Source organism: Manacus candei, unplaced genomic scaffold (assembly GCF_025592945.1).
Source record: "Manacus candei isolate 608988 ecotype Guabito, Panama unplaced genomic scaffold, ASM2559294v1 h1tg000109l, whole genome shotgun sequence".
Taxonomy (NCBI): domain Eukaryota; kingdom Metazoa; phylum Chordata; class Aves; order Passeriformes; family Pipridae; genus Manacus; species Manacus candei.
In genome coordinates, this window is record NW_026138157.1 from 1,993,487 (window position 1) to 2,016,527 (window position 23,041).

The following is a 23,041-nucleotide window of genomic DNA, read 5'->3' on the forward strand; positions in this document are numbered from 1 at the left end:
CTGCGCGTGCGCGCCCCCGGCGTGCCGTGTGCAGCGGGCCGGGGCGCGGGGCTGGCGCGTGCGCGGTTGCCGGGGCGACGGGAACACAACATGGCGGCCTGAGGGGTAAGGCTGGCAGCGGGGCCGGGGTGGGAGCTGCTGCTCGCCCGCCCGGCCTGGGATCTGCGGGACGGCGCGGGATGCGCAGTAAGGGGGCGCGAGGGAAAGCCGCGGGCCCTTCCTGAGGGGTGGCGGGGGCCTGGCGCCTCTGGGGGGGCCGGTGGTCACCGAGGGGGCCGCAGCCCCCGGGAGCACCCGCGCTGAGGGGGCCGTAGGTGTTCCTGTGGCCCCTGGGAACGCCGTCCCCACAGCCCGGGGGCAGCTCCTGGCTCTCACTTGCCAACGCTGGTCCCTCTGCGTCCCATGACAGGGTACGAATAGATCTTTGTCCCACTGCTGTGGAGCATCGCTCTGTCTGTCTGCTGGTCTCTCCAAGTGCTTTCTCGGGAATTGCTAAGTTTTCCTTGTTCTACATGTCTTTCCTTCCAACTCTTAGCATCCTTCTTCACATCATCCTGTGTCACACCTTGCACATCTGGCGTGTCTCTGAGTGCAATAATTACGTGCCATGGCCTTGTGGCTTTGACTGAAGCTCCATTTCGTGCAGCTTTTTAAACTTCTTTGTATGCTTCTCCCTTCCCAGGTGCATCAGTGTCATACTTAAACATCATGGCTTTTTCTTCTTCAGCATCTTGGCATTTTTGTAACAAAGTGTCTGCTTTAGATTTTTATAACATCCTGTTTTGACTGTTGTAGTGCTGTCTTTTCTGTCATTTTCTATTGGATTTTTTAATTCCAAATGATGATTAATCTTCCATGCTCTCTAGTTACAGTGGTGTTGTCTTTGAATTCCATCACTTGCCCATAATGTTAATTTAGACTGTTCCTTATTTCCTAGGTCCTGTAGTCTCTTGCACATGAAACTGTTATTTTGTTGAATGATTCATGGCCACTTTTTTGGTGTTAGACGAGTTCACATTGCTACAACTTGTTCTTCCTAACCTTTATTTGCCTTTCCACTAACGATTCCAAGCCTGAGCATCTGTGTGTGCTGAAACAGAAGGGAGGGAAGGGAGAGGTTAGATAATATGTTACAGATGGCATGAAAGAACTGCTAACCAGTGGTTAGGTCTCCTTCATTCAATGTTCTGTGCAAGTGTAATTAAAACACTTCCTTTGATTTCATCCCAGAAGCCTTCAGTCTTAAAATTTTTAACCTTTCTGTCCATCTTCATCTCTGAGTACCATAAATTCAGGTAATCTAACTGGTAATAAGTTTTGTTTTGTAGCTGTACTAAGTTTCATAGCTTACAATTGCTGGGCTGTGACCTGGCTGTTCTTGTTCAGGGTGTGTTTGAAGTCTGTTGTTTTGGTGGGGTTTTGTTGCTGCCTGGTCACTCTCAAAGGGTCAGGATGGTGCTGGAGTGGATTTTTAGGAATCTCCAGAAACCTTGGCTTGTGGATGCAAAATCAAATTTTGTAATAAATTGTTAGTCTAAATTTTATTTCATCTTATTCCATATAAACTCCTATGCTCTTATTCTTACAATGCCTGATTTTCTTTCAGCTGCTGATTGTTCAGAGCTTACATGTTGATTTTATGCTTCAAAGAGATATGTCAAATAACACTGTTTTCATTCCTTATTCTGCACGTTGTTCAATTAATTGAAAGTGTTCAGGTCTTTGCTGTCATTCTTTTTGCTGGGTGGCTCTCTCTTAAGTTGAAGGCTCAGTTGTTTGTTATGTGTGGAGTGTTTGTCTTCAGAGCACTCTGTTGCAAAAAATTTTTGTAACAAGCTTTATATGCTTACATGAAAAACACCTTCAGTGCTGTAAGAATATTTTAAAGTGTGTAAAGGATTAGCTCTTCTTGCACTATTAGAATTCTTCAATTTAAAAGAGATCAAATTGTTTTGAGCCCTCCCCTGTCATCTGGACTTCTCTCGTAGGAGTAAAATACATGTATAGAAGAAAATACAAACAAACCCAAATTATATAAACATATACTGTGTGACTTCTTTATATATATGAAGATATTTTCAAGAAATTTGTACAATAATGCTTTCCCTGCCTAAGTACTTTGGTTCATTAGCACTATGGCTGGTATGCCATAGATATTAAGATCTTATTTTCAGGTCATATGATTTTTTTTTTGTTTAATGCCAGAGAATCAATTACTTCCATTTGAGAAAAGAAAAATATGGGATTGCCATTTATTATAATAAAAGAGTAGGTCAACAAATAGTTAACTTATTTTGTGTCTGCCTTGGGTATTTTTTTGTCACAGGGGTGGCTCTGACATTATATGATCAAGTATAGTCATTGTCTTTCTAACTGGCTGGAGTATAAGTTGTTACCAAAAAAATCCATTGACAATTTCTCTTTGGAATTCTGTAAGAGTGGGGTTTAAATATTCTGAATTTATGATCTCCATCTTATATTTAGCAATTTAGATAGGAAATGAAAACTTACAGTGAAGGTGGGAAACACGGTGCAATGTGTGATTTCTGCTGACAAGGTGTGTTATTTCCTCAGTCCAGTTATCAAATAACAACCACAGGAATTAAACAGTCCCATGGTGCCCTCTCTGTTTCAGAGTCTCTGTTAGAAATTACCTCCTTTACCCATAATGATTTTCAAATTCTGTTTCTGCTTTTAAAATAGTTCTGCATGTACATTGTCTGTATAAAGTGTATTAGAAGGTGTGAGTGATTTTAAACTACACTGCATTTTCCAATTTTTCAAAGTTAGGTGGCCTAATTAGTTAGTTTATGGTGCAGCAGGATGGACAGTGATCAGAAAACCAAAGCAGCAGATGATAAAAATGAGAAGAGCAACCAACAATTTCACAGAAGTGCTGCTACTGTATTGGAGAAAGAGGGAAGGTTTGCAAAGGGAAAGTTTCTACTAAATTAAAATATAAGCATTTGGCTCATAAGGAAACGAAACACCTTTTTGTTGTTTCGTTGCAGGTGTTTTTTTTTAACTGGGAGTAAGTGTGAAAGCTGAAGAGGAGAAAAGAGATGAAGACAACACAAATTGATTGTTAGTTGGAAGACAGTGTTAGAATGCCCTTGCCTAAGTAACTTTTCCCTCTGAAAAATTTCTTGGCGGGCTTTCTCTACTGCGAGGCTGTGTTTATGCTTGTAAATTAAACATATCTGGAAATCTTGGACACAAAGAGCAACTGGCACGAAATGGCCCCCATCTCTACTAGCAAATTCTCTTATCTTCCAAAACAAAGCAGTAGGACAGAAACTGCTCGAGAACTGACCTTAGAAGGAGTCCTCACACCAGGCAAGGAAGGTGCCTCACAGAGTGTTGGTTCTCACAGGACAAATCCCTGCCAGGGACTGTTGTCACAGTAAGTAATACAGGCAGCTACACTGAATGTACTGCTATCGACAGAGCTGGAGACTCCCACAGTTATTCTGACACCCATAAAGGGCTGAATGTGATAAAAGAAGTTTCCTGCCCTGCCTCCCTCAAAATGACTGGGTTTGGATCTTCCTTGAATAATAAGACCATGTCAAAAGCAACAGCAGCATAAAGCTAACCAGAATTAGGTTTTGCTCAGATGAAATTACTGAAAAAATTATCAAGGATAGAATCTATAGATGCTAAAAATAAAAGGAAATAGGAGGATGAAGTGGGTGAAGGTAACCAGGCACTGGGATTGGTAAGGAACAGTTAATCACAAAGCTGAAGGAGAATAAAGGAGGAAAGAAAAGAAATGTCAATTCTGATAGAAATTAGAAGACTGAAAAATTAATATAAATAAAGCTTTCTTCATAACTCTTATCTTACATGCTTCATCTTTTAAACTTCTGCAGAATTAGAATTGAGTTTTCACATCCTTGTGTTTGGAGCACTTCATTGTCAAAGGCAAACATTATTTTAGTGCAAAACTCATACCTGAATTTAATATGGGAATAAAACTTTAAAGTCAGAAACTGCTTTGCTTAAAAAAAAAAAAAAACAAAATCAAAACCAAACAACAGCCCCCCCCCCAAAAAAAACCCCAAACCAACAAATAACCCCTGTGTTAGAATAATAATTCCATGATACACTTGCTTTCCAAAATAATTTTATGTTTTCAGTACAGTATAAATAAAGGTTTGGAGATTTTGGAGGGGCTTTTTGTGAGAGAAGCAAAGAATAAATTCAGACATGAGCTGCTAATGTGCTGCAGCAGAAAAAAGGTGGGAAGGGCTGCCTGCAGAGGAATCATGTCTCTGAGCAAGAAGGTGGTAGTTCATTGTCTAAGGATTACTGTATTTTACTTTCAGGAAAATAGATTTCTGTAATACGGGCAGCAAAACTTCATTTGCTGTTTTTCATTATATTTTCTCTCAAATAACTTATGTGTTGACAAAAACCCCCCACCTTTTATTTAAGTTTTCCATTAGTCAGCATTTAACAAATCAGTGAAGAATTGTTATACAGTCATTATAACAATTTCAAACATACAGAAACAGTGTATTTTTGTTTTTAGGATACCAGTTGGTAGGATAGGAGAGGGAGCATTTTCTGATGTCCTGCAGACACTGAGTCTTAGGAATGGAAAGTACTATGCATGTAAACACATGAAGCAACATTTTGAAAGGTATGCATGATTAATCATAGAAATTCTCTGAAAATCTTACTTAAATTTGGTGGGGAAATACAGAATTAAGACTAAGTGAAGTTTTTTGAATGCCATGGTTTAAAAAGGTTTGCATGTGGTACAGAAAGGGAACTCTGCTGCTGATGAGGCAGGGCCTTCCCATTTGGCACTGGGGGGTTATTTCCTTGAGTGCTCCAGCTGATGTCAACCACTGCATTAAATGCTGCCTGGCCACTGGTTCAAGGGTAAAATAAGATGAATGTGGACTAAACAGTTGATTTCTGCCTTGCCAAATGCACTGAATGGACTTGTCCTGTTTTTCTTTTAACCATAAATAATAATCGGAGGAGGAAATGTGTCAGTCCTCTCCCTGGAGAATGTGTTTTTCAGGCTTATTTAAATACTGTTTTAATGAAGGTATTTATCCTTAGTCCATGTGTAGCATTAGTTCTGCATCATATTTGCATTTATATTTAATTACATCCATCAGCTAGACGTTATATGGTCACAAAATAGGTGCTTTTTTATCAGTTAGGAAAATAGAGGAGAGGGCTGGGTATAGACATAGATTTGACATTCTCCTCCAAGTATGTAAGTGCCAACCAGTGCCTCTTGGGTTATTGACTTTGTATTCTCAGTTAAATATAGTGAGTTCCTAGTGAAATCACTTGGAATGACTCATCTGTACAAAGTTAAATGGGACATTTTGCTCTTAGGTGAGATTTCACAATGTAACTCAGAGCTTCAAAGATTGTATGTTAAAAAAAAAAGAGGACTCAAATATCTTCAAGTAATGTGGCTTCTGATTCTCTGTTGTGTTGTTAGAGATCTGTTGGTCCATTTCTACGTTTCCTACAACTGACAGAATTGTCCAACTTATGATCAAAACAGTATTTAAACCATCTCCTTAACTTTATCAAGGGCAGATGTGTACAACTTAGTGGTAGGGCTCAACAAGCAGACTCTTTCATGTAGCTATCTAAAACATCTTTTAGGCCTTTAGCCCTTTGATAAATTGACTGACAGATTCTTTTGATGAAGTGAACTCTTTTAGCAAAGATAACAGTGTTTTAAGCTGAACCTGCCCATAAAAGGTATTTCTCCTCACTTCAAAGTGGAAAATTTTGTTTTGGTGTTTCGCTTTAAGTCTGACTGTGCAAAGGCAAATGTGTCCTGCTCTGATCCATTCAACAGTGTGCAAAGCTCTTTATTTCCTGCATCCTCCACAGTGCTTTTGTAGCATGGTTTTTTTGTTTGTTTATTAAAGTCCAGGAGGGTAAAAAAATAATTACACAGTAGTTGAATAATGTCTGTTTTTCATGTAAGAGGTTAATTTTAAATGTTACATTTGGCAAGGCATCATGCTGAGCAATGTTTGGAATGTATGCTGCACCAGCACAGAGGAAACAATATCATACATACTATTATGCAACACAAAATTCCTGCCAGGTAGCTCCTTGGCGTGGTAACTGGTGTTGGAGCACAATACGTTACTACATTTCTTGTTTGGGTAAGTCCAGCTACTCCAGGCTGCAAGAAGGATTAAAGACATTTATTAATTACTGATTTGCTCAGTAAAGAAACAGCAGGCAAACCATTTGTCAGGTCCTGCATTTGAAAGTTCAGTGACAGACTAGAGTGGAGTAGGTTCTGACAGTCTCGTGGCAAGGAACCAAGACAATTATAATCCAGTCCCTGACTCCAAGTCAGTCTTTTCAATTCAACTTCAGTATGAAACAAGGGAATAATCTGAGAGAAATACAAGCAGTAAGGAGGCCGAGTCCACATCCTACTATCTTTATGCTTACATGAAGTTGTTTTGTAAGTATGATGCATTCGTTTCTTTCTTCCTTATTCCTTTATTTGAAAAATATCCAGTAACTTTTGGGTCTAGAGACAACCTGTAGACACTTAACCATCTTTTTATTTCAACAGAAAAGAAAAAACAATACATTTCTCAAATTCTGAAGTCTACATCCCTGCCTTTGTTAAGAAAGTGTGGTGTAGTTCTCACTTTCTCTGTCTCTTTTGCAGCAGACAAAAAATATTTTAACATCAGTATTAAAATTACAGACTAAATATATGTTAAGCATAGTTAAATTTCATCTCATCATATGGACTACTTGCTGGTGATTTCAACCCATGTTCCATATCCAGTTTAGTGTTTTCACTGCACATCATGGCTACTGGGACAGTGTGTTGGTTAGGCACACTCAGAGCTTATCTGCTGGAATAGGCTCTGGTACTTCAAGGATCTTGGTTTGACTTGTCAGCTTGAACTAGGGATCGAGGCAAACTATTTGGCAGTGTCATTTCACAAGTAACTTTACAGAAACCCCTTTGCAAGTAGTAAAAGTTTAGAGCTCAGAATGAGACAGCAGCTGAGCTGTGCATTTGGAAAGAGATCAGTCAGTGATGAAGTTGGGTTCCTTATGCTCATTAGGCACTTCAGTGTCTTCTGGGGACATGTTCTGTCTCACAGGGTGATCACGTTTTATGACAGCATTTACTCTCCATTGCTTTGCAACAGCAGACATAGCCTTCATTACTCAAATACTTGACACAAAACTTGTCAACTGCTCTAAAATATGTTATACTGCCCTTCAGGCTGTCTTATTCCTCTGCTCAAGGCTCAGGTGCTACACTGTTAATGACAGGCCTGTTTCCTACAAACACATGGGAAGCCGGTAATGGTGTCAGCAGCTTGGCTTTCTGGAATTCTCAGTCTCAGCTGCTGTGTTGTTACCCAAGTGTAACCCAGCTGGCCAGCCAGCTCACAGAGCTCCTGCTCTCTGTCTGAGCTGAACTGCAGATTGTACCCCCACCTTTTACTGCCTGGGTTAACACAGCATTGCAGGGCAGATGTGCTGTAATGCAATTATCTTACAGGGAAAACTGAAGACCTAAAGCTGTCTGCCTCTGCAGGGCAGTGAAATGGAAAATAAAGTGTCAGATATATTATATCATGATTATACTTAAAATTGCTGTTGTCAGCAAAACAGTGATTCCAGTCAGATACTCATTTCCATGCAATAGAACACTACTGGTGATCTAACTAGAAAGTATCTTCACATATTGGCTGTAATGGCTTTCCTGCCTTTTATTGTAAAACTGTATCAGTTAATTTACTGGAAATTTCTTGTTCCTGAACAGGGTGATATGCCCAGAAGACATCTTTCTTGAGTAAACCAGTTAACTTCTGCAGTGGACACTTCAAATAGTATAAACTAAAACTATGATACCTCAGACTTAAGTTTAAAAACTTCTATGAGACAGGATCAATTAAAAATGAAAATGTCCATTTTAATACCGGTTAAACTAAGTACTTTTTTCTATGCTGTGTTCAAATCAACATGTAAGTTTTATTTCTAGGTTAAAGTGTCCTTACTTGTTTCTGCAGTGATAGAAACGCTGGCTATGTGAATTTATGGACATGGCTATTTATGAGCTGATAAAAGGTATGTAGCATATGCTTAAGAAGCACACAAATTCTCCTTGTGTAGATCACAAAGTGGAATTAATTATGTTTCACTTGGTTGTTCACTGTTACAGATTATAAAACTCACAGGGAAATGTTGTGCTGTACTGCTTTTCCCTTTAGCTCTTGTCAGTGGAATATACCCACTTGTTTAAGGCATGAATGCAGATTTCTCATCAGGTCCATGGCCATCTATTCTACAGTCAAACAACCTTGACTGCAAAAGAGAAAATAATTGCTTTATGTAACCAAAAATAAAACTTAAACAGGTTCTTGTGGGTCTCTTCTAACTTTGCATATTCTGTGATTCTGTGATTTGTTAGGGCAGGACTTGCAGTGAGGTAATAAGAAAATTATTCCCATTTGTTTCAAAACTATTGAACCAATGAATAATGATTTTCAGTTTTTATATCTAGTAAAAATGCCTTTTACCAAGTTTTCTTTATAAAATAACATTATTCCCTGAAACCACCATTATTTAAAAATTCTGGAGCTGTTTGTGGAAGCATGTCAGAGACCACAAAGCTTAAGGAAGAGTTCCTACAAAAAAGTTTAGAACAAAATCTGATTTAAAACCAAATCTTGTATAAACACTAACAGAGAAAGTTACAGCAAATGAAGAGGCATATACTTACAATTCATTATCAAAAGAGGATTTTTTAAAATGAATAATTAAGAATTTTTAATGTCTTAACAATTGGGAGATTATTTTAAATAACTGAGCACACAACTGTCATTCAGTGTAACAGAACAAAGACTTGCTCCTGAACATGACATTGGTGACACTGAGCATTCAGGTCTCTAACAAAAGGAGTAACTCTCTTTCTGACCTACATAAGAATGTGAGATTAGAATACAGTTGTTTGCTGATGACTGAAGGAGACATTAGTGTTTGCTGGTTTTAATTAGACATTTTGTTTTTACAGGGTAGATTTGTTATCCTGAGAAGTCAGAGTAATTGTATATTTATTAAAAACAATCCTGCATCTTCTCCTTCCAGGAAAGATACTGTACTGTACTTCATTTATAAAAAATCAGAATGTTTAAGTTTGTTCTTTAACTGCCTTTTTTTTTTTTTTTTACAACAGAGTACTTGCATTCATTTGGTTACATTTCTCAGTGTTTCTCTCCTTTTCATGTGAAAAAACCTGCTATACCAGCATTGTATTCAGATGAAAATTAGAATCATAGTTTCAGTATGTTCTGGTTTTGCTTTGTTTGTTTTTTTTAATACAGTTTTTATCGAAGTCAGGTTTTCCATAAGAAGATTATCTTTCTACCACTTAGTTTTAATAACCTCCTGATTTCTATGGCACGATGAATCAGTTAAAAATGAAATCTATGTTCAATAGTAATCTGAAATGCTGCAGTTAGGGGTTATCTGAACATTAATCTGGGTCTACCTGAATTTCTTTATATCCTGGTTTTGTGTCTGGACTGTGTTTCCCATGACACAGTGTCTTTTTTTCATGTTGTATGAGGTGGTAGCACATGGGGTGGAGCTTGTCAAATCATGGAATAAAACAGGAAAATGAACAACAGATTCCTATGGAGATTATAATAAATACCCAAAAAAGTATTTTGATATTCTGAAGTATGCAAGCATTTAATCTGTCTCAGGTATAGTGCATTTTTAAGAAATTAATTTTGGAGTTAAAAGTAAATTTTCATTTACTACAGTTTCCTATGGGGCAGAAATAGTTTTTTATCCATTTTCTCCCCAAACAACTCTAGTTGTGGCTTCTTGCAAAGTCAAGAAATGTAACAACAATAAATACAGCAAAGGGTCCAGGTACGTAATTAATCTGGAAAAATAATCTTATTTCTGAGCCAGAAATCTTATTTCTCAGCCTTACTGACTGAGGATCTTTACACAACAATGGCAAGTAGAAGGAGCTCCTTTGGAATTTTCAGCAGTGTGATTTGAAGGAGTGCATTACTAATTTGTAGAACAATTAAATTGTTCATTAGCGATGCTGTCACAAAACCATTTGCAGAGGGTACAAAAGTAGTTACATTTCAGAGGAATTGTAGTCTTTGGTAAGTTTCTACAGTAACACGAATGCCTGTCATTTCCTGACTGCTCTGTCTTGCAAAATCAGCTTTAATGTAGGTGCAGAACAATTTAAAAAATCTTTACATTAGAAAGATTTAGAGGCAAGCATGGTTTGTACAATATTTTGTAATGAAGAAAAACTTGAAGCAGGAGTTGACTGAAAATGAATTTTTAATTTAACAAGGTGTATGGAGACACTTGTATAATTAGGAGAACGGGTCACTGTAATGCTACTAATGTGGAAAGTTGATACTTTTGGTTTTTTCCTTAATAAACCAAGAGATCCATGTTACTTCAATCAAGACAAGGCTATTGGTCTTTACATGAAGTCATAATTCTCTTGCTGTTAATTTACAGTGGAATCACAAGTCATTTAATAACTGAAGAAGAGTCTTGCCCTTTGTTTAATCAAGAGCAGTTTGGTCATTTAAAGCAACGTAACAAGTATGTCTCAGAGAGAGGTGTGGGGGATGCCTCAAGTGAAATGACAGAAGACTCAAGTGCCACTACCTTAGGATTCACTTCACCATTACTGCCAAATAGGGTTTCTCTAATGATAAATTTGGAAGCAGAGGAGCATCTGCTCCAGATTCTACTAGTGAACTGTAATGAAAAAGCAATTGAGCATGACTTCTTTTTATGAAGGCCTGATTTCTTAAATACTAATAATAATCCCAATTGATTTGAGTAGCAGCATTTTATAAAATCTTTTCTATTATAAATGACAAAAATCCTGACGTTTAAAGCACCGTTTATCTCCACGGGGGCACTACCACTACAATTCCCAATGTAAGTGGTACTGTGTTCGAAGTGCTTTGTGATCTAATCCTGCTCAGTGGATTATGTGCCTGCCTGGAGGAGCCCTGTAATCAGTTGGGAACACAAGTCTGGCTGCTAGGACTGGTGGCCTCAATGAGTTACTGTCCTGATAATCTCCCTCCTCCTCCCCAGCCAATTACTCATACTACTGTCATCAGGCAGATCAGTACCTGCTTTGTTTTTCAAAAATGTGATCATTTCTGCCTCCCTTGATGGCATTGCAGCGTTACATAAAGGCATTACAGCAAGATTAAAAGGCCTTTGGAGCCTATAAAAGAAAAAAGCTGAGCAGTTACTGAATGGCTCTGAAAAATAGATAAATTTTATAACTGTAATTATTACCTAACAGCAACAGCAAGCTAAACTACACTGGTTAACCTTTAATTTGCAATTCAAATGTGAATCACAGTCATTTAAGCACTGCAGTAACTTGAGGTGATTGATATGAATCTTGAACCTTAAGGACAATTGCTTTGTGTAGAGAGGAAATTAGATGTTCAGAAGTGAAATATTGCAGTTCTGTTGGAACTTGGGGGAACAGATACTGCAATAAATACATGCAGTAAAAACTAAGGCAGCTTACAGACTCTTGAATTGACAGTTGTTAGCTGAGCTATTCTGGTGCACACTGAAATCTGAATTATGTCTGAAGTTGAGTGGAAGATGGATTACAAAGCTAGCTATAAATGACAGAAATAGTATAATTGAAAAAGGTGATATCAGTGCATCTGTGGAAGCTGAAGAGTAGAGTATTTGTATTCTGTTCTTTACTAAAAAGGACTTACACAACTTGAAATTTTATTCTAGGAAGGAGAAAGCTATTGCCTGAAAAAAAAAAATTAAGAACATGTACCAGTTATGCAAATCTCGAATGCACACATAGGTAAGAGACCTGGTTCAGCAACTACTTTACAGCACATGTAGCACATATTTAGTTCAGGGTATTTCTAAGCAGAGACATAGAACTGTCTGGGGCAGCAGCAGACACCTGCAGGGAGAGAAGAGGCCATTGCCCAGATGCATCTTTGCTTGCAGCAGAGCCCTGGAAGGCATCAGGCAGCCCGAGCTGCTGCCAGCACCCCAAAGGAGCTCCAGGACCTGTGGCAGGAAGCCCTCCTGAGAGGGGGTGGCCCTTGCAATCCTCAGGTAGTCCTAGTGGGAGCAGAAGCAGAAAGCCTGGCATCCCCTTCCTGGACTTGCCTGTTCCCCATTCCAATACCTGTTGCTGTTGTCTCACCACAGTGGCAAAACTAATTTTTTTACTATGCTGTTGATAAGTTTGAAAAAACTGTTAATTTCTCTAAGTATTTTTTTTTTACAAATAACTGGAAGCACTGATAATGTTTATCTTTTTACTGAATTCTTCTCTCTGGTGTGTTTATATTACTACAGAAACAGGATACTTCAGAGAGATGTGAAATCAGAAAAAATAATAAAGGTAATTATTTCATGTGAGGATATTTAACTCTGAGAAGGTAATGTTTCTTTATGAATAAAGGTGCAGTTTTAAAAAAAATACATACACAGTTACCTCTAATACTGTATTCCTGATCTCGGGGGATGAACCAGCAAGCTCGTTACCAGCTAAAACCTGACATAACTCAGGTGTATCACAGCCTGCATGTATTCCCTCCAATCTAAAAACCTGTTCTTATCCTCTATTAATATATATTTTCCTTTGTGTTAACCTAGATACAAGTAGTAGGGCTCAGTTCTGCAGTTCTTTCTTTCTACATTCAATTCCTACATTTAGAGGAAGTTATACAAAAGTCAGAAGACATTGGCTTTCAGAAGATTTCTTCATTGGAATAATTTCTCCTGATGGTTTCAGAAGGTTATTCTGCTAAAAGTTTGAAAAGCAAGGCTTTTTAAATTCAGTTTATGCAACTTTATTTTCTGGAGGTAAATTTTTCTTTTAAGTCACAGAAGTGTACAGGAGAAGCCAAAGCCACCTATTATATCACTGCTAAACAGAAGAGCTCTAATAACTTAATCTAGATGTCCTATTTAGCAGCCTTCCCTTCAGTAATAGTCCATATGCTCTTCAATTAACTCTTAGGTCTTTCTTTTAATGATGTACAGAACAGTATATGCACATACTGTGGGACAGAGATTACCTTCAAGCCTGGAGCTACTTGCTATTTAAAAGGTATTTACTTGCTATTTACTGCTATGATACCCCTGGTATTTTGGAAAGTTTCTTCTTAAAGTAATCTGTCATTTCTTTTATGATGACTTCACACATTTAAGGAAAATACTTGATTGAATATTTCACTGTTTGTGGTTTGTTGAAATTCATTACTTGTTTTTGCAGCAGAATACCTTGAAGTTGGGAGATTTTGGATCCTGTAGGGTATCTGTTCTCAGCAGGCACATATGGGCTGTGCCTCCCCACGCTGGTACCAAACACCTGAATGTTTCCCTGCAAATGGCCACTAAAGTTACAAAATGGGTATGTGCAGTGCTGGCTGTGTTTTCTGTGAAATCACAAGGTACAGTGTTCAGTGGAAGGCTTTTCTTATTGTTATTCAAGATAATCAAAAGTAAATAAATTAAGGGCACGTGGTAATATGATCTTCGTTTCCATGGATTTGTGGAAGCTTCTTCTGTGCTTAATCTGCAGGGTTCATGAGGCAGTAATCCGGTCTGGCCTGGCACTCTCTTCACCCTATGGCAGGTTAGTAATAAAAGCAGTTGCATATTCAAGAGAACATAGTACAACCAACATTACAACCATTTTATTTACAAAGAAAATAACATTTTTGAACACTTTTTTTCCCCCAATGACTTCAGATTTTGTAAAATTTTACTTTTTCTGCTTTTCTCTGTATATACTATGGCTCATTTCCTCTCATGAGCATCACTAACTATTCTCAGTGTAGTTAATACACTTGGTGTATTCCCTCTTTTTTGACTTACTAATAGTTTTTGCAAAACTAGAGGAGATTAGAGAATACACTCCCTCTGATTTATGACTTTGATTTCTAGTATAGTGCATTTAAGACCCTGGTGCTGTTTAAGACCTCGTGTGCTGGGATATTTTGAAATCGGATTCTGATGAAGGAACAGTTCAGGAAAACCCAGATTAAACTCCTTTAAGCTTTTTGGTGATGATGAAACTATAACTCAAAAAATTTGTCACTAGTCTTCAAGAAAAAAGGAAAAATAACCACCATGAGTATTTCTCCAATATCTTTGTACCCTAGCAACAGCAGCAGTTCTTCTTTATTCTCCTCCCACACTGCTGTCTATGATATGCAACCAGGAGTGATAACATTTGCTTTGCTTCTTTCCTCCTCCTCCACATGGCAAGTGCAGCTGCTGCCATCACCATCACATTAAATGACAACCATTATGCTTTGCCTGCTAACTTGTAGAAACAGTTCTGCTTCGGCCAGAAAACTGTTAATAGAAAAATCCCAAATGTGGCAGAACTCTTGCAAGTAATTGGGACCAAAAGCCTTAAAAATGCCACGTTGTTTCATTTCAGTTTGAATCAGGTGGGCTTTGAAGTTTGGCAAGAAAATTACACACTGCAAACTCTCTAAGTTTTCTTAGGGCAAAAAAACCCCTTAAAAATATTTCCTTGTAATTTTAGCTTAATGTAAAAAATTTCACTTCTTGAAACCACTGCACATTTTCAGAGACCTTATAGGTGTGCTCAGAGAGAAATGAGGGATGTTTATTGGAAACTGCCAAATTAAAGAGACAGTCTTGCCAAGCTAGAGGATGTTATGGACAGGATTGTTTCGTTTTCAGTGTATCATGCAGTTGTTGCTGTTCAGTGTTTGTATAAGCCTTTATGCTTTTACACAGCATTGTGTAAGAACTTTTAGTCTTTTACTCAGCCATGCTGATCTTTCAAATCTTAGTTTCCCTCTTTCTGTTCCTTCTAAATCATGATTCCTGGATTGCATTTTTTCATGGCTTGCACAGTTGTTCTTCACTATGTTACAGTTTTACATTCAAAGACAGCACATTTTTTTGTTCACACAAGCTACTCCCAGCTGCTTGTCTTGATACAGCTGCACAACGTGAATCAGATTTTTTCTCTCCTTCCTCAACTCAAAGCTTTATGAAGACATTCAGAGTAGTGTGCAGCCAGCTGTTTGATTGAATTTGCAAACAGTTAAAAAGAAGTTTACCCTGTCTACAAAGAGGGCCGAATGATTTGCTTTCAAGAGTCATATGGTGCTGCTGAAGTGTTTCTTAAATTATAAGCCCAAGGAAAAAAGTAACATGTACAGGAAATGAATGGTAGTGGACCTGACTAAAGTCAGATTGCTCTGTTATGATAACAGTGTTTTCAAGGACTCTATACAAGTTTTATATTACTTGAGGATCAAGCTCAGGAATGCAGTTCAAATTACCATCTTTCCAGTATTCCTGCTTGCAAAGAACCTGTTTGTTAGGAATAGAGTGTGATAAATATGTACTTCTATGTGCATATATAGCAAGAGGGACTGCTTGACTTACTGTCTTAAAATGAGGAAACCCCACTGTCTTCTGGGATCTGCCACTTTACTAGAAGCAAACAAAATCCCAGATCCATTGTCCTTCACCAAGAGGGATGTTCTCTTTACATATTTTACCCAAACCAGTGAGGAGAGTTTACATCTACAAGTTTCTGTTTAAAAACCCAAACTACTCTTTCCATCCAAACCTGCAGTTGTGTTGCTCTGCTTCTCATGTTATCCATCAGTTGTTGGTAGGTATTATTAAACTGTCCACAGATGAGTAATTCTAACGTGTTATCTTCTTTAGAAATGATTTTTTTTTTTTAATCAAAGTGGCAGCTATGCAACTAAACTAGTTTAACTGTGTCTTCTCTAGTGCTAATACCATCTCTTACCTTGCAGTTTTCTTGGACCTGATGAGCTGGACCAAATTTCAAAAATCCACATTATAGGCACTCTTGCTAAAACAACTCTCAAGAAGTTCAAGCAGTAAGTATAAACTCCCACAGTTATTAATCTCACTGTTTAAATATCTACAACAGAACTGTACAGCCCTGTGCAAATTCTGCTCCAGGAACCACCACAAACACCTCATTCTGTGCTGACCCAAGAGCAGTGTCTTCTATCCCTACCCAGAGACAGTCAGACCAGAGAAAATCTGAGCCTATGTCAGTCTTATTTGGCCTTTTATTTCCATAGTATCTTTAAGGCCAATGATGTAACATTTTAGGAAAGAAAACATCTTTTTCCTAAGTACTACTTACTTGTCCCTAATAAATGATTACCTAAATCTGATGAATTCTTTCTTTTCAGTAAATTGTAATCCTCTCTGAATATGCATGAATAATTTTTTCCTTAGCTTGCTTAACACAGGTCAAGAATTTCTAGTTTTGATTTCCCCTTTAAAAAAAAGGAAAAGGAAAACCTCCTCTAGTGCACAAATTGACTGCCAAAGGTTTCTCTCTCCTGCATACAATGATAAAATATGACCAGAATTAGAGAACTGCTGCCCATCAAGCATTACAGCACCCTTATTTTCAGGAACTCTGGCAAGTGACTTCAAATCATTTCATTCTTGAAGACTAAAATCAGAAAGTTTGGGGAGTGCTGTCCTTACTTCAGCTGGACTGAAATGAAATTTGCTTCCAGGGTGAGTTCTTGGCTTGCAATACAATGAATGTAACTCAAGTCAATGTAATTCTTTGCCTTGAGTCCAAACCTCACCTAAAGCACAACTGATGTTTTTCTCTACTCTTTTTCCCCCAGACTTTTTAGGGCAGCTGATACACAAGCTTTGACCGTGCACAAAAAACTAAGATTATTAAGAAATACATAAGGGCGAGTACCTCTGTATTTGTGCCAAATTCCAAAGGCAAGTTTAAGACAGGTAGTATTTAAGTGGAAGAATTGTCAGCCCATTTAGAGAAAGTAATTTGTAGCACTGAGCTTGTTAGCTAGAAACAAATGTTTAACTTAAGCTGATTACTTGGGTTTATTCCGTCTGCCTAAACACAGATCTTTATTTGGTCTGATGCCTTTCCCCCTCCCCCCAAATCCCTGACATACATGAGTTAGAATTTAGAAGCTCTGATACCCCATAATCCCTTCAGTAGACTTTTGTCAGAGTTACCGTTACTTAAAGGGTCAGCTCCGCCTTTATTTTTAAATATCACCATCCTGGTTTTGCTGTCTGCCTTTGGCTTAAAGAGTTTGCAGATGAAGTTGTGACAGAGACAGAAAGTGTGCTTTTGCCTTTTCAGGGCTTCAGTCTACATTTCGAGCAAATTTAGATGATATCTGGGGAAATCCTAAGCTTGTTTTTGACACAAAATAAAAAATTAAGATCTGATTAAAAATTCTGGCAAACTAAAACTTTGTTTATATACCAGCTATGTGAAAAAACTCAACGTATTCACTCCTAAGGGTTTGCTGTATCGACAAGGTGAGATGGAACTTAGTACTACATCAAAAACTTTCCAATACAGGTTTTTCTCAAAAAAAAACATGCTACAGTAGCAAAGAAAAATTATAAATTGTTTTCTGCTGTGCATGCAACCTTGAAAGCATGAACTCTCCTTCCATAGGAGAGTTCACTTTTTCCACCAGTTTAGGTCTGGAGTTCATCAATGTAGGCTTTGTAAGGAGTTCCTTTAGGAAAGATGGCAAGAAACATCAAGTGAGGCAAGTCATTTTTATAAAAGAACGAGCTGAAATAGTATTTGGCCATGGTTTGGGTTTTTTTCTCTGATTATTTGGATTTTCTACTTTAATTTTATTCCTTAAGATGTTCTCAGAAAAAAACCTGAACCTTGTTTATTTATTTTAAAAGCATTCTCTTAGGAAAGTCCAGGAAAGAAAAAAAACAAACAACAAAACAAAACGGATCTCCTCTTGGAGATTTACCAAAATGAAATTCTTCTGGAGTAGCCAAATTGACTTCCTGTTCTACTCCTACACTGCACTCAGTTTTCTGGGCACCTGAGGAAAGTGGTGGAAACCCTGTGTTCCAGTCTGTTCAATTTATTGGATCAAACACTGAGGTGTAGACTCTCACTCGCCCGTTGAAGCGTATTTCAAACTTCTGTTGCTTCCTCAACAGTCTGAGAAACAGAAGGCATTTAAGTCTTCCCTGAAACATTTCCACTCGCCTGCTTTAGAAGGAAGAGTGAGGAAAAGCACGGCTGTGCAGTGAAGAGAGACCCAGTCGTGCTTCTGCTGTTAAACATCTAACAAGAACAGCAGTGCCTGGTTTTTTGTTGCTCTGACAATTTGTAGGAAAACCCCACAAGGTTTGAGGGCTGCTCTCCTATCATTTTGGTATTCTGTTCCTGAAGTGGGTCAATATTTAATTAAAGCATTGTTCTGGCAGAGCACAGAGCATTCTGCATTTAACTTCCTAAGTATTTGTTCCTTTTAGAACCTGGTGGAGGAGGAGGTTGGTTAAAAATAACATGAAAAGGATTCTTTGAGCTCAAGTATTAGGAATGGAATGTTATCTACAGAATGTAAGTTTTCAAATTACATTACCAATGTCAGCAAACTGCTGTACTTTTTTTAGATTTAAATTTTATTTCTTTTTTGGTCAGCTCTGGAAATTATTCTCCTCCTGTATTCAGCAACTTCCACCTCAGGTTTTACTGAGATTGTGCAGATTGTGCAATCATATGAGATACTTGGTTTTGATGCAGTTTCTGTAACTGTTGAGTATTTTTATGTAACTATAAGCTAGCTAAAAGCTAAACCAACTTTTTATCTGATTTGAAAGCAAGTAAAATTTAGTCATAGTTTGGTTCAAGCCATTGATCTGAACTTTAATCAGAAGTCTTAAGAGGGACTGATATTGCAGCCAGTGGCTTAAAAGCACAGTGAAGGCATGTAGTTCATCATACTTCAGAAATTTTGCACACAGATCATCAGTAACAATTTAACAGAATGTTAGTTTCCTATTGCTATAAAAGGTAAGAGTTAAAGGGCAACATCCTTATCTTCCTTGGAAAGAATTGTTATTCCAGCTTGATACCATTGATTTTAAAACTCCTGAGATCTAAAAATTTGCATTAATTAATTTGCAATACTTAATATTGGTGATGTGTTCCAGAACAGTTTTGTTATTTAGAAAACAAGAGTCTGTGCAAGTCATACTCAGCTGGGGGGTTAAAAATCTTCTGCCTACCAAGTGTTTATGGAGGACAGGTTTGGAAAATAATTTTTTTATAAATTATAGAAGTTAGTCTGCTCATAATTGGGAAGTGATCAACGTTTTTTTCCATAACCAAACACTGGGGTTTGGTGCTGCTGTTCAAAAACCCAGCCATGAGCAGGAGGCAAAGGGTGTGTTGTGAGAGAGGCACCATGAAAAACACTGGGGAGCACATCACATCCAAGCATTAGGCATCAGTTTGAGATTACTGCTCTAAGTTCAAACTATTTATTTCTAATCAGTTAAGATGCAGCTCAAACAATGCAGTAAAATATAGGTTAACAAAAAGATTTTGTAAAGATACAAGTCATCTAGAATAAAAGTTATGCCCATTATGCTCTCATTAAGCTCCTTTTGTTGTGGTTTGTTGGTTGGTTGTTTTTTTCAGAAGAGGCCTCTCAGCACTTTTAAGGTTCTTTAGTGACTGGATTAGATCCTGTTCCTTGTTCTGCCTTTCAGATTCTGGGCAACTTTGAGCACACCCGAATTCCCCAGAATGTGGGGAAGCTCATGAGACTCAAGTTCTTTATGAGTCCTTTTGACATCTACTGCTTAAAAGCACTTGTCTATCTTATGTTTATCTTCATGTTTTGAAGAAGGTATTATTTTCACATACTGTACTGAGGATCAATGTGACATTTACTAGCAGGTTCTTTAAAATGTGAAAATATTCACAGGGTAAATGTGGTGGTGCATACTGTGGGAGTCATTTTTTTGTATTTATTCAAATTTGACTATTCAAGTTAAATATTGTGCACCTGCATCACGTACCTTTGTTCAATTTATTCTGTTTGTTCACTGCGAACTTTCAGAATCTCAAGAGCAAGAATGGAAAAATATCCCACCCTGGCAAGAATTCTTGTAAAATAAGGCTACAGCACTTAAACAAGGCTCTGCAGGGAAACCTGTACTGCTGCTACTCGTCCTAGGTGTGCCAGAGGAAGAGCAGATTTCTCTTACTAGGACTGAACAAATACATAAGCTGAGTTTTAGTGGAGGAAGTGCTCTGCACCAGTAGAGTGAGAACATCAAAAGAAAGGGAGAATTGAACAGCAGAACACAGTGGTACAGGTAACTGCTCTTTCTCATTTTATTAAAACCCATGTGGATGGATGCTGCTTTCCTCCAGTTCCAAGGAGAAAATGTGCTCCTGACCAGGGTGTCTCCCAAGTGCAGTGAGGGTACATAAAATTACCGTGACTGGATGAGTTTTCCTGCTCTGTTACATGTTCCAGTTAATCATCTCTCTACTTTGTCCTGCTTTTATGTTAGCACCTTATACTGATGGAGAACTTCAACCATAAGGCAATCCTGTATTTGTTTGAATAACTACCACAGGTTTATTTAGATATTAAATATATAAGATATATATATAAACTAGCATAGGTTTATACATATGTATATATAAAAGAAAGGTGTGATACTACACTTAGGAAATGGAATTAAGGACTGCAAGTCTATAGGCAACACAGTGTAACAGCAGCCTCAGACTTCTTACCTTTGGAACTCTTGAGCAGAAGGTGCCATGAGCTTATCCAGTCTTTTTTCCGTAGAGGAAAATGGTGAGTTGCTTAGTGTTAATATATCTGGAGCTGAGCATAGTGTGCAGCAGTAAAAATGATGGTCTGAAAATAGATAACTTACTGGATCCAAGGGAGCTTGCTCTCCAGTGTTGTTAATTCCTTACAAAAAAACAGAGGACAAATCCTACTACCCACATTTGACAGATTGTTTCCACTCTAGGAGCTCTCTTACCTAGCAGGAGGTCAAAGTTCAGATTAGCAGAACTATGTTCCTGATAGAGATGTATTAATTGTGTTGGTAGCTTCCTGTAACCTTTTCTAGAAGCCTCAAACCACAGATGCTGAAATTTAAGTATTTCAACTAAAAAAAAATTCCCTCAAATTGTGTTTGCACAGTTTGGTACCTTCCTGATTTCAAAAGTGTTATTGCCAGTTTCCTTTCATAATTAATATATCAGGTAGGTGATTATTCATATGCCAGGAAAAATACAAAGTCAGAATTCTTGGTAAGTTTTAACCTGAAGAGAAGAGGCTACCACAGTGACATCTTGTATGTTATCACATACCCTGTATCTGGGGCAGTCAGGCTGTTATCATGAACATGGCAATGTCACATTTTTGCTGTGAAAATTGCAAATCTGAAGTAAGTGAAGGACCATGTTGGAATTTTTTTTCATTTCTTTTACACTTTCAGGTGGATCTTACACAGTGTGGCACATACAGTGCTTCAAGGATATTTATTTCATAACAAGTTCTTTGCTGTTAAACCTCTGGAGACAATTTACACTTCTCTGGCAGTTGGATGAATAAGCAAACCTGAGTTTTCCCACCTGCTTTATAGTTACAATACATCAAACTTTAAACTGCAAATTGGCAAGTATTGTTCCTACCCTCATTCTCTCAGCTAAAATTCCATATTGAGATTATTTGTGTTCCACTCACTGTTAATTATTTTTTTTAATGTAGTAGGAAGAAGTTTATTAAGAGCTGTATCTACAGTAGAACTCTTAAGTTCTTTCCTGGTAAGTTATTAGTATCCTATTTATTCCTATAAGATTTTTTTTCCCTATGGTAGAGAGTGTGGCACAAGCAGTTCAAACTTCTAGATGATTGCCCAAGTAGTAAAGAAGAAAAGAAAACACACACAATATTCCTTGTGTGCTGCTGAACTAGGATTTGTGGCAGGGACAACATGGATACAAGTAGCTGCTGTTGTTACCCTGATGTTGGATACTGCAGTTCTTTCCATACTGGTTTTGTATTTTTCCAGCTGAAGGAAAAAAGTCTTTTAAAGTTACTGCATATTTTGTCAACTCTTTCATTTTGACTCAGACCGTATGAAGGGCATACATAAAAGAAGTCTACAGAGAGATAACTACACTAGTTTTCAGTGACAAGGTTTATCTGTATTTTAACAGTTAAACCCACTATGTTAATAAAACAAGACTTCTGAACAATAATCCTGCTCAGTTTCAGTATTTTCCCCATCCCTCGTATTTTAGAAGAACACAAATAGATAAGCATTGTAAAGTACAGCTCCATCTTGAATAAAGTAGGCAACTAATTCCCAGCTTATAAACAAATCTAGCAGTTCCCTACATGGCTGCATAGCAAGATTAAGACTTAGTTACAAGGAGATACTGCAGCTGCTTCTCCCAAAATTTTTGTTAATTTCTGGGGGAAAAAAATCACTTCTCATGCCAGAAGATGTCTAAATTTTACATGTAATTAAAAAATTTCTACCAGGCTCTATCGTTGGAGAGCAGGAAGGGCAGTAACATGTGCCTCAGATACAGCTCGTACACCCTCAGGCAAGCAGCTCCATTCCACTCTGCCTGCAGGATTCCAAAATCCCAATTGGGATCATTGCTACATAGGATAAAGGGAAGAATGTGACAGATACTTCTATTTTCCAAGGCTTGACATGGAGCACCATCTCTGGGGGGAAAGAGGAGTTAATCTTTGCAAGAACTACTGAAAACAATTTAAGTGTTGTGTGTTGTGTTGCTGACTGGTTAAAAATGAGGAGTGTTCAGACAAACAGAGTTTAACCTCTGCAAATCCATGGATCTGTCTGACCCTGTCACACTTATCAGTTTAAGAGCGTTGAATTATAAATGAGATGCCTGATGTAAAACAAAAGAGTCTCAGAATACTCCAGTATGTTGACCCAGTTTCTGACTGCCAAGTCAGAAAGAGTGTACAGCTACTACTCTGGGATCTTCCACTTCCCAACTCCAAACACACGAGACTACAGGATTACCTCATGAAGCTCTGCCTGTGAGACTTGTGCTGCATGATGTATTTAAACTTCATTATGTGGTTGGAGATAAGCTGTTAGGAATGAGAACAGAACAATTGTA

At 37.9% G+C, this 23,041-nt stretch overlaps 1 protein-coding gene across 18 annotated transcripts; it reads left to right on the forward strand.

The window, feature by feature from the left end:
- Positions 1-100: 100 nt before the first annotated feature.
- Positions 101-22,912, forward strand: MOK (MOK protein kinase). 18 transcript variants are annotated; one of them, XR_007900173.1, is made up of 10 exons: positions 101-186; positions 3,012-3,403; positions 4,535-4,645; positions 11,806-11,881; positions 12,391-12,436; positions 13,058-13,147; positions 13,313-13,450; positions 13,622-13,675; positions 15,858-20,226; positions 21,373-22,496. XR_007900173.1 is itself a non-coding variant. In XM_051769626.1 (6 exons), exons 1-6 carry the CDS (start codon positions 3,237-3,239, stop codon positions 22,454-22,456), a joined length of 507 nt encoding a protein of 168 aa, XP_051625586.1. In that variant the 5' UTR covers positions 198-3,236; the 3' UTR covers positions 22,457-22,912. The 18 variants fall into 18 exon arrangements, 1 of the variants encoding a protein (XP_051625586.1); XR_007900176.1 differs by lacking the exon at positions 101-186 and having other exon boundaries at positions 198-3,403; positions 15,858-15,944; positions 16,722-20,226; XR_007900170.1 differs by lacking the exon at positions 101-186 and adding an exon at positions 8,046-8,103 and having other exon boundaries at positions 199-3,403.
- The last annotated feature ends 129 nt before the right edge of the window (positions 22,913-23,041 follow it).

Excerpts from the sequence above, each read along its gene's own strand:
- MOK (XM_051769626.1), top strand. The coding sequence starts at position 3,237 with ATGGCCCCCATCTCTACTAGCAAATTCTCTTATCTTCCAAAACAAAGC. Across the intron at positions 3,404-4,534 it reads TGCCAGGGACTGTTGTCACA|GATACCAGTTGGTAGGATAG; the intron begins GTAAGTAATACA and ends TTTTGTTTTTAG. Across the intron at positions 4,646-13,621 it reads ATGAAGCAACATTTTGAAAG|GGTTCATGAGGCAGTAATCC; the intron begins GTATGCATGATT and ends CTTAATCTGCAG.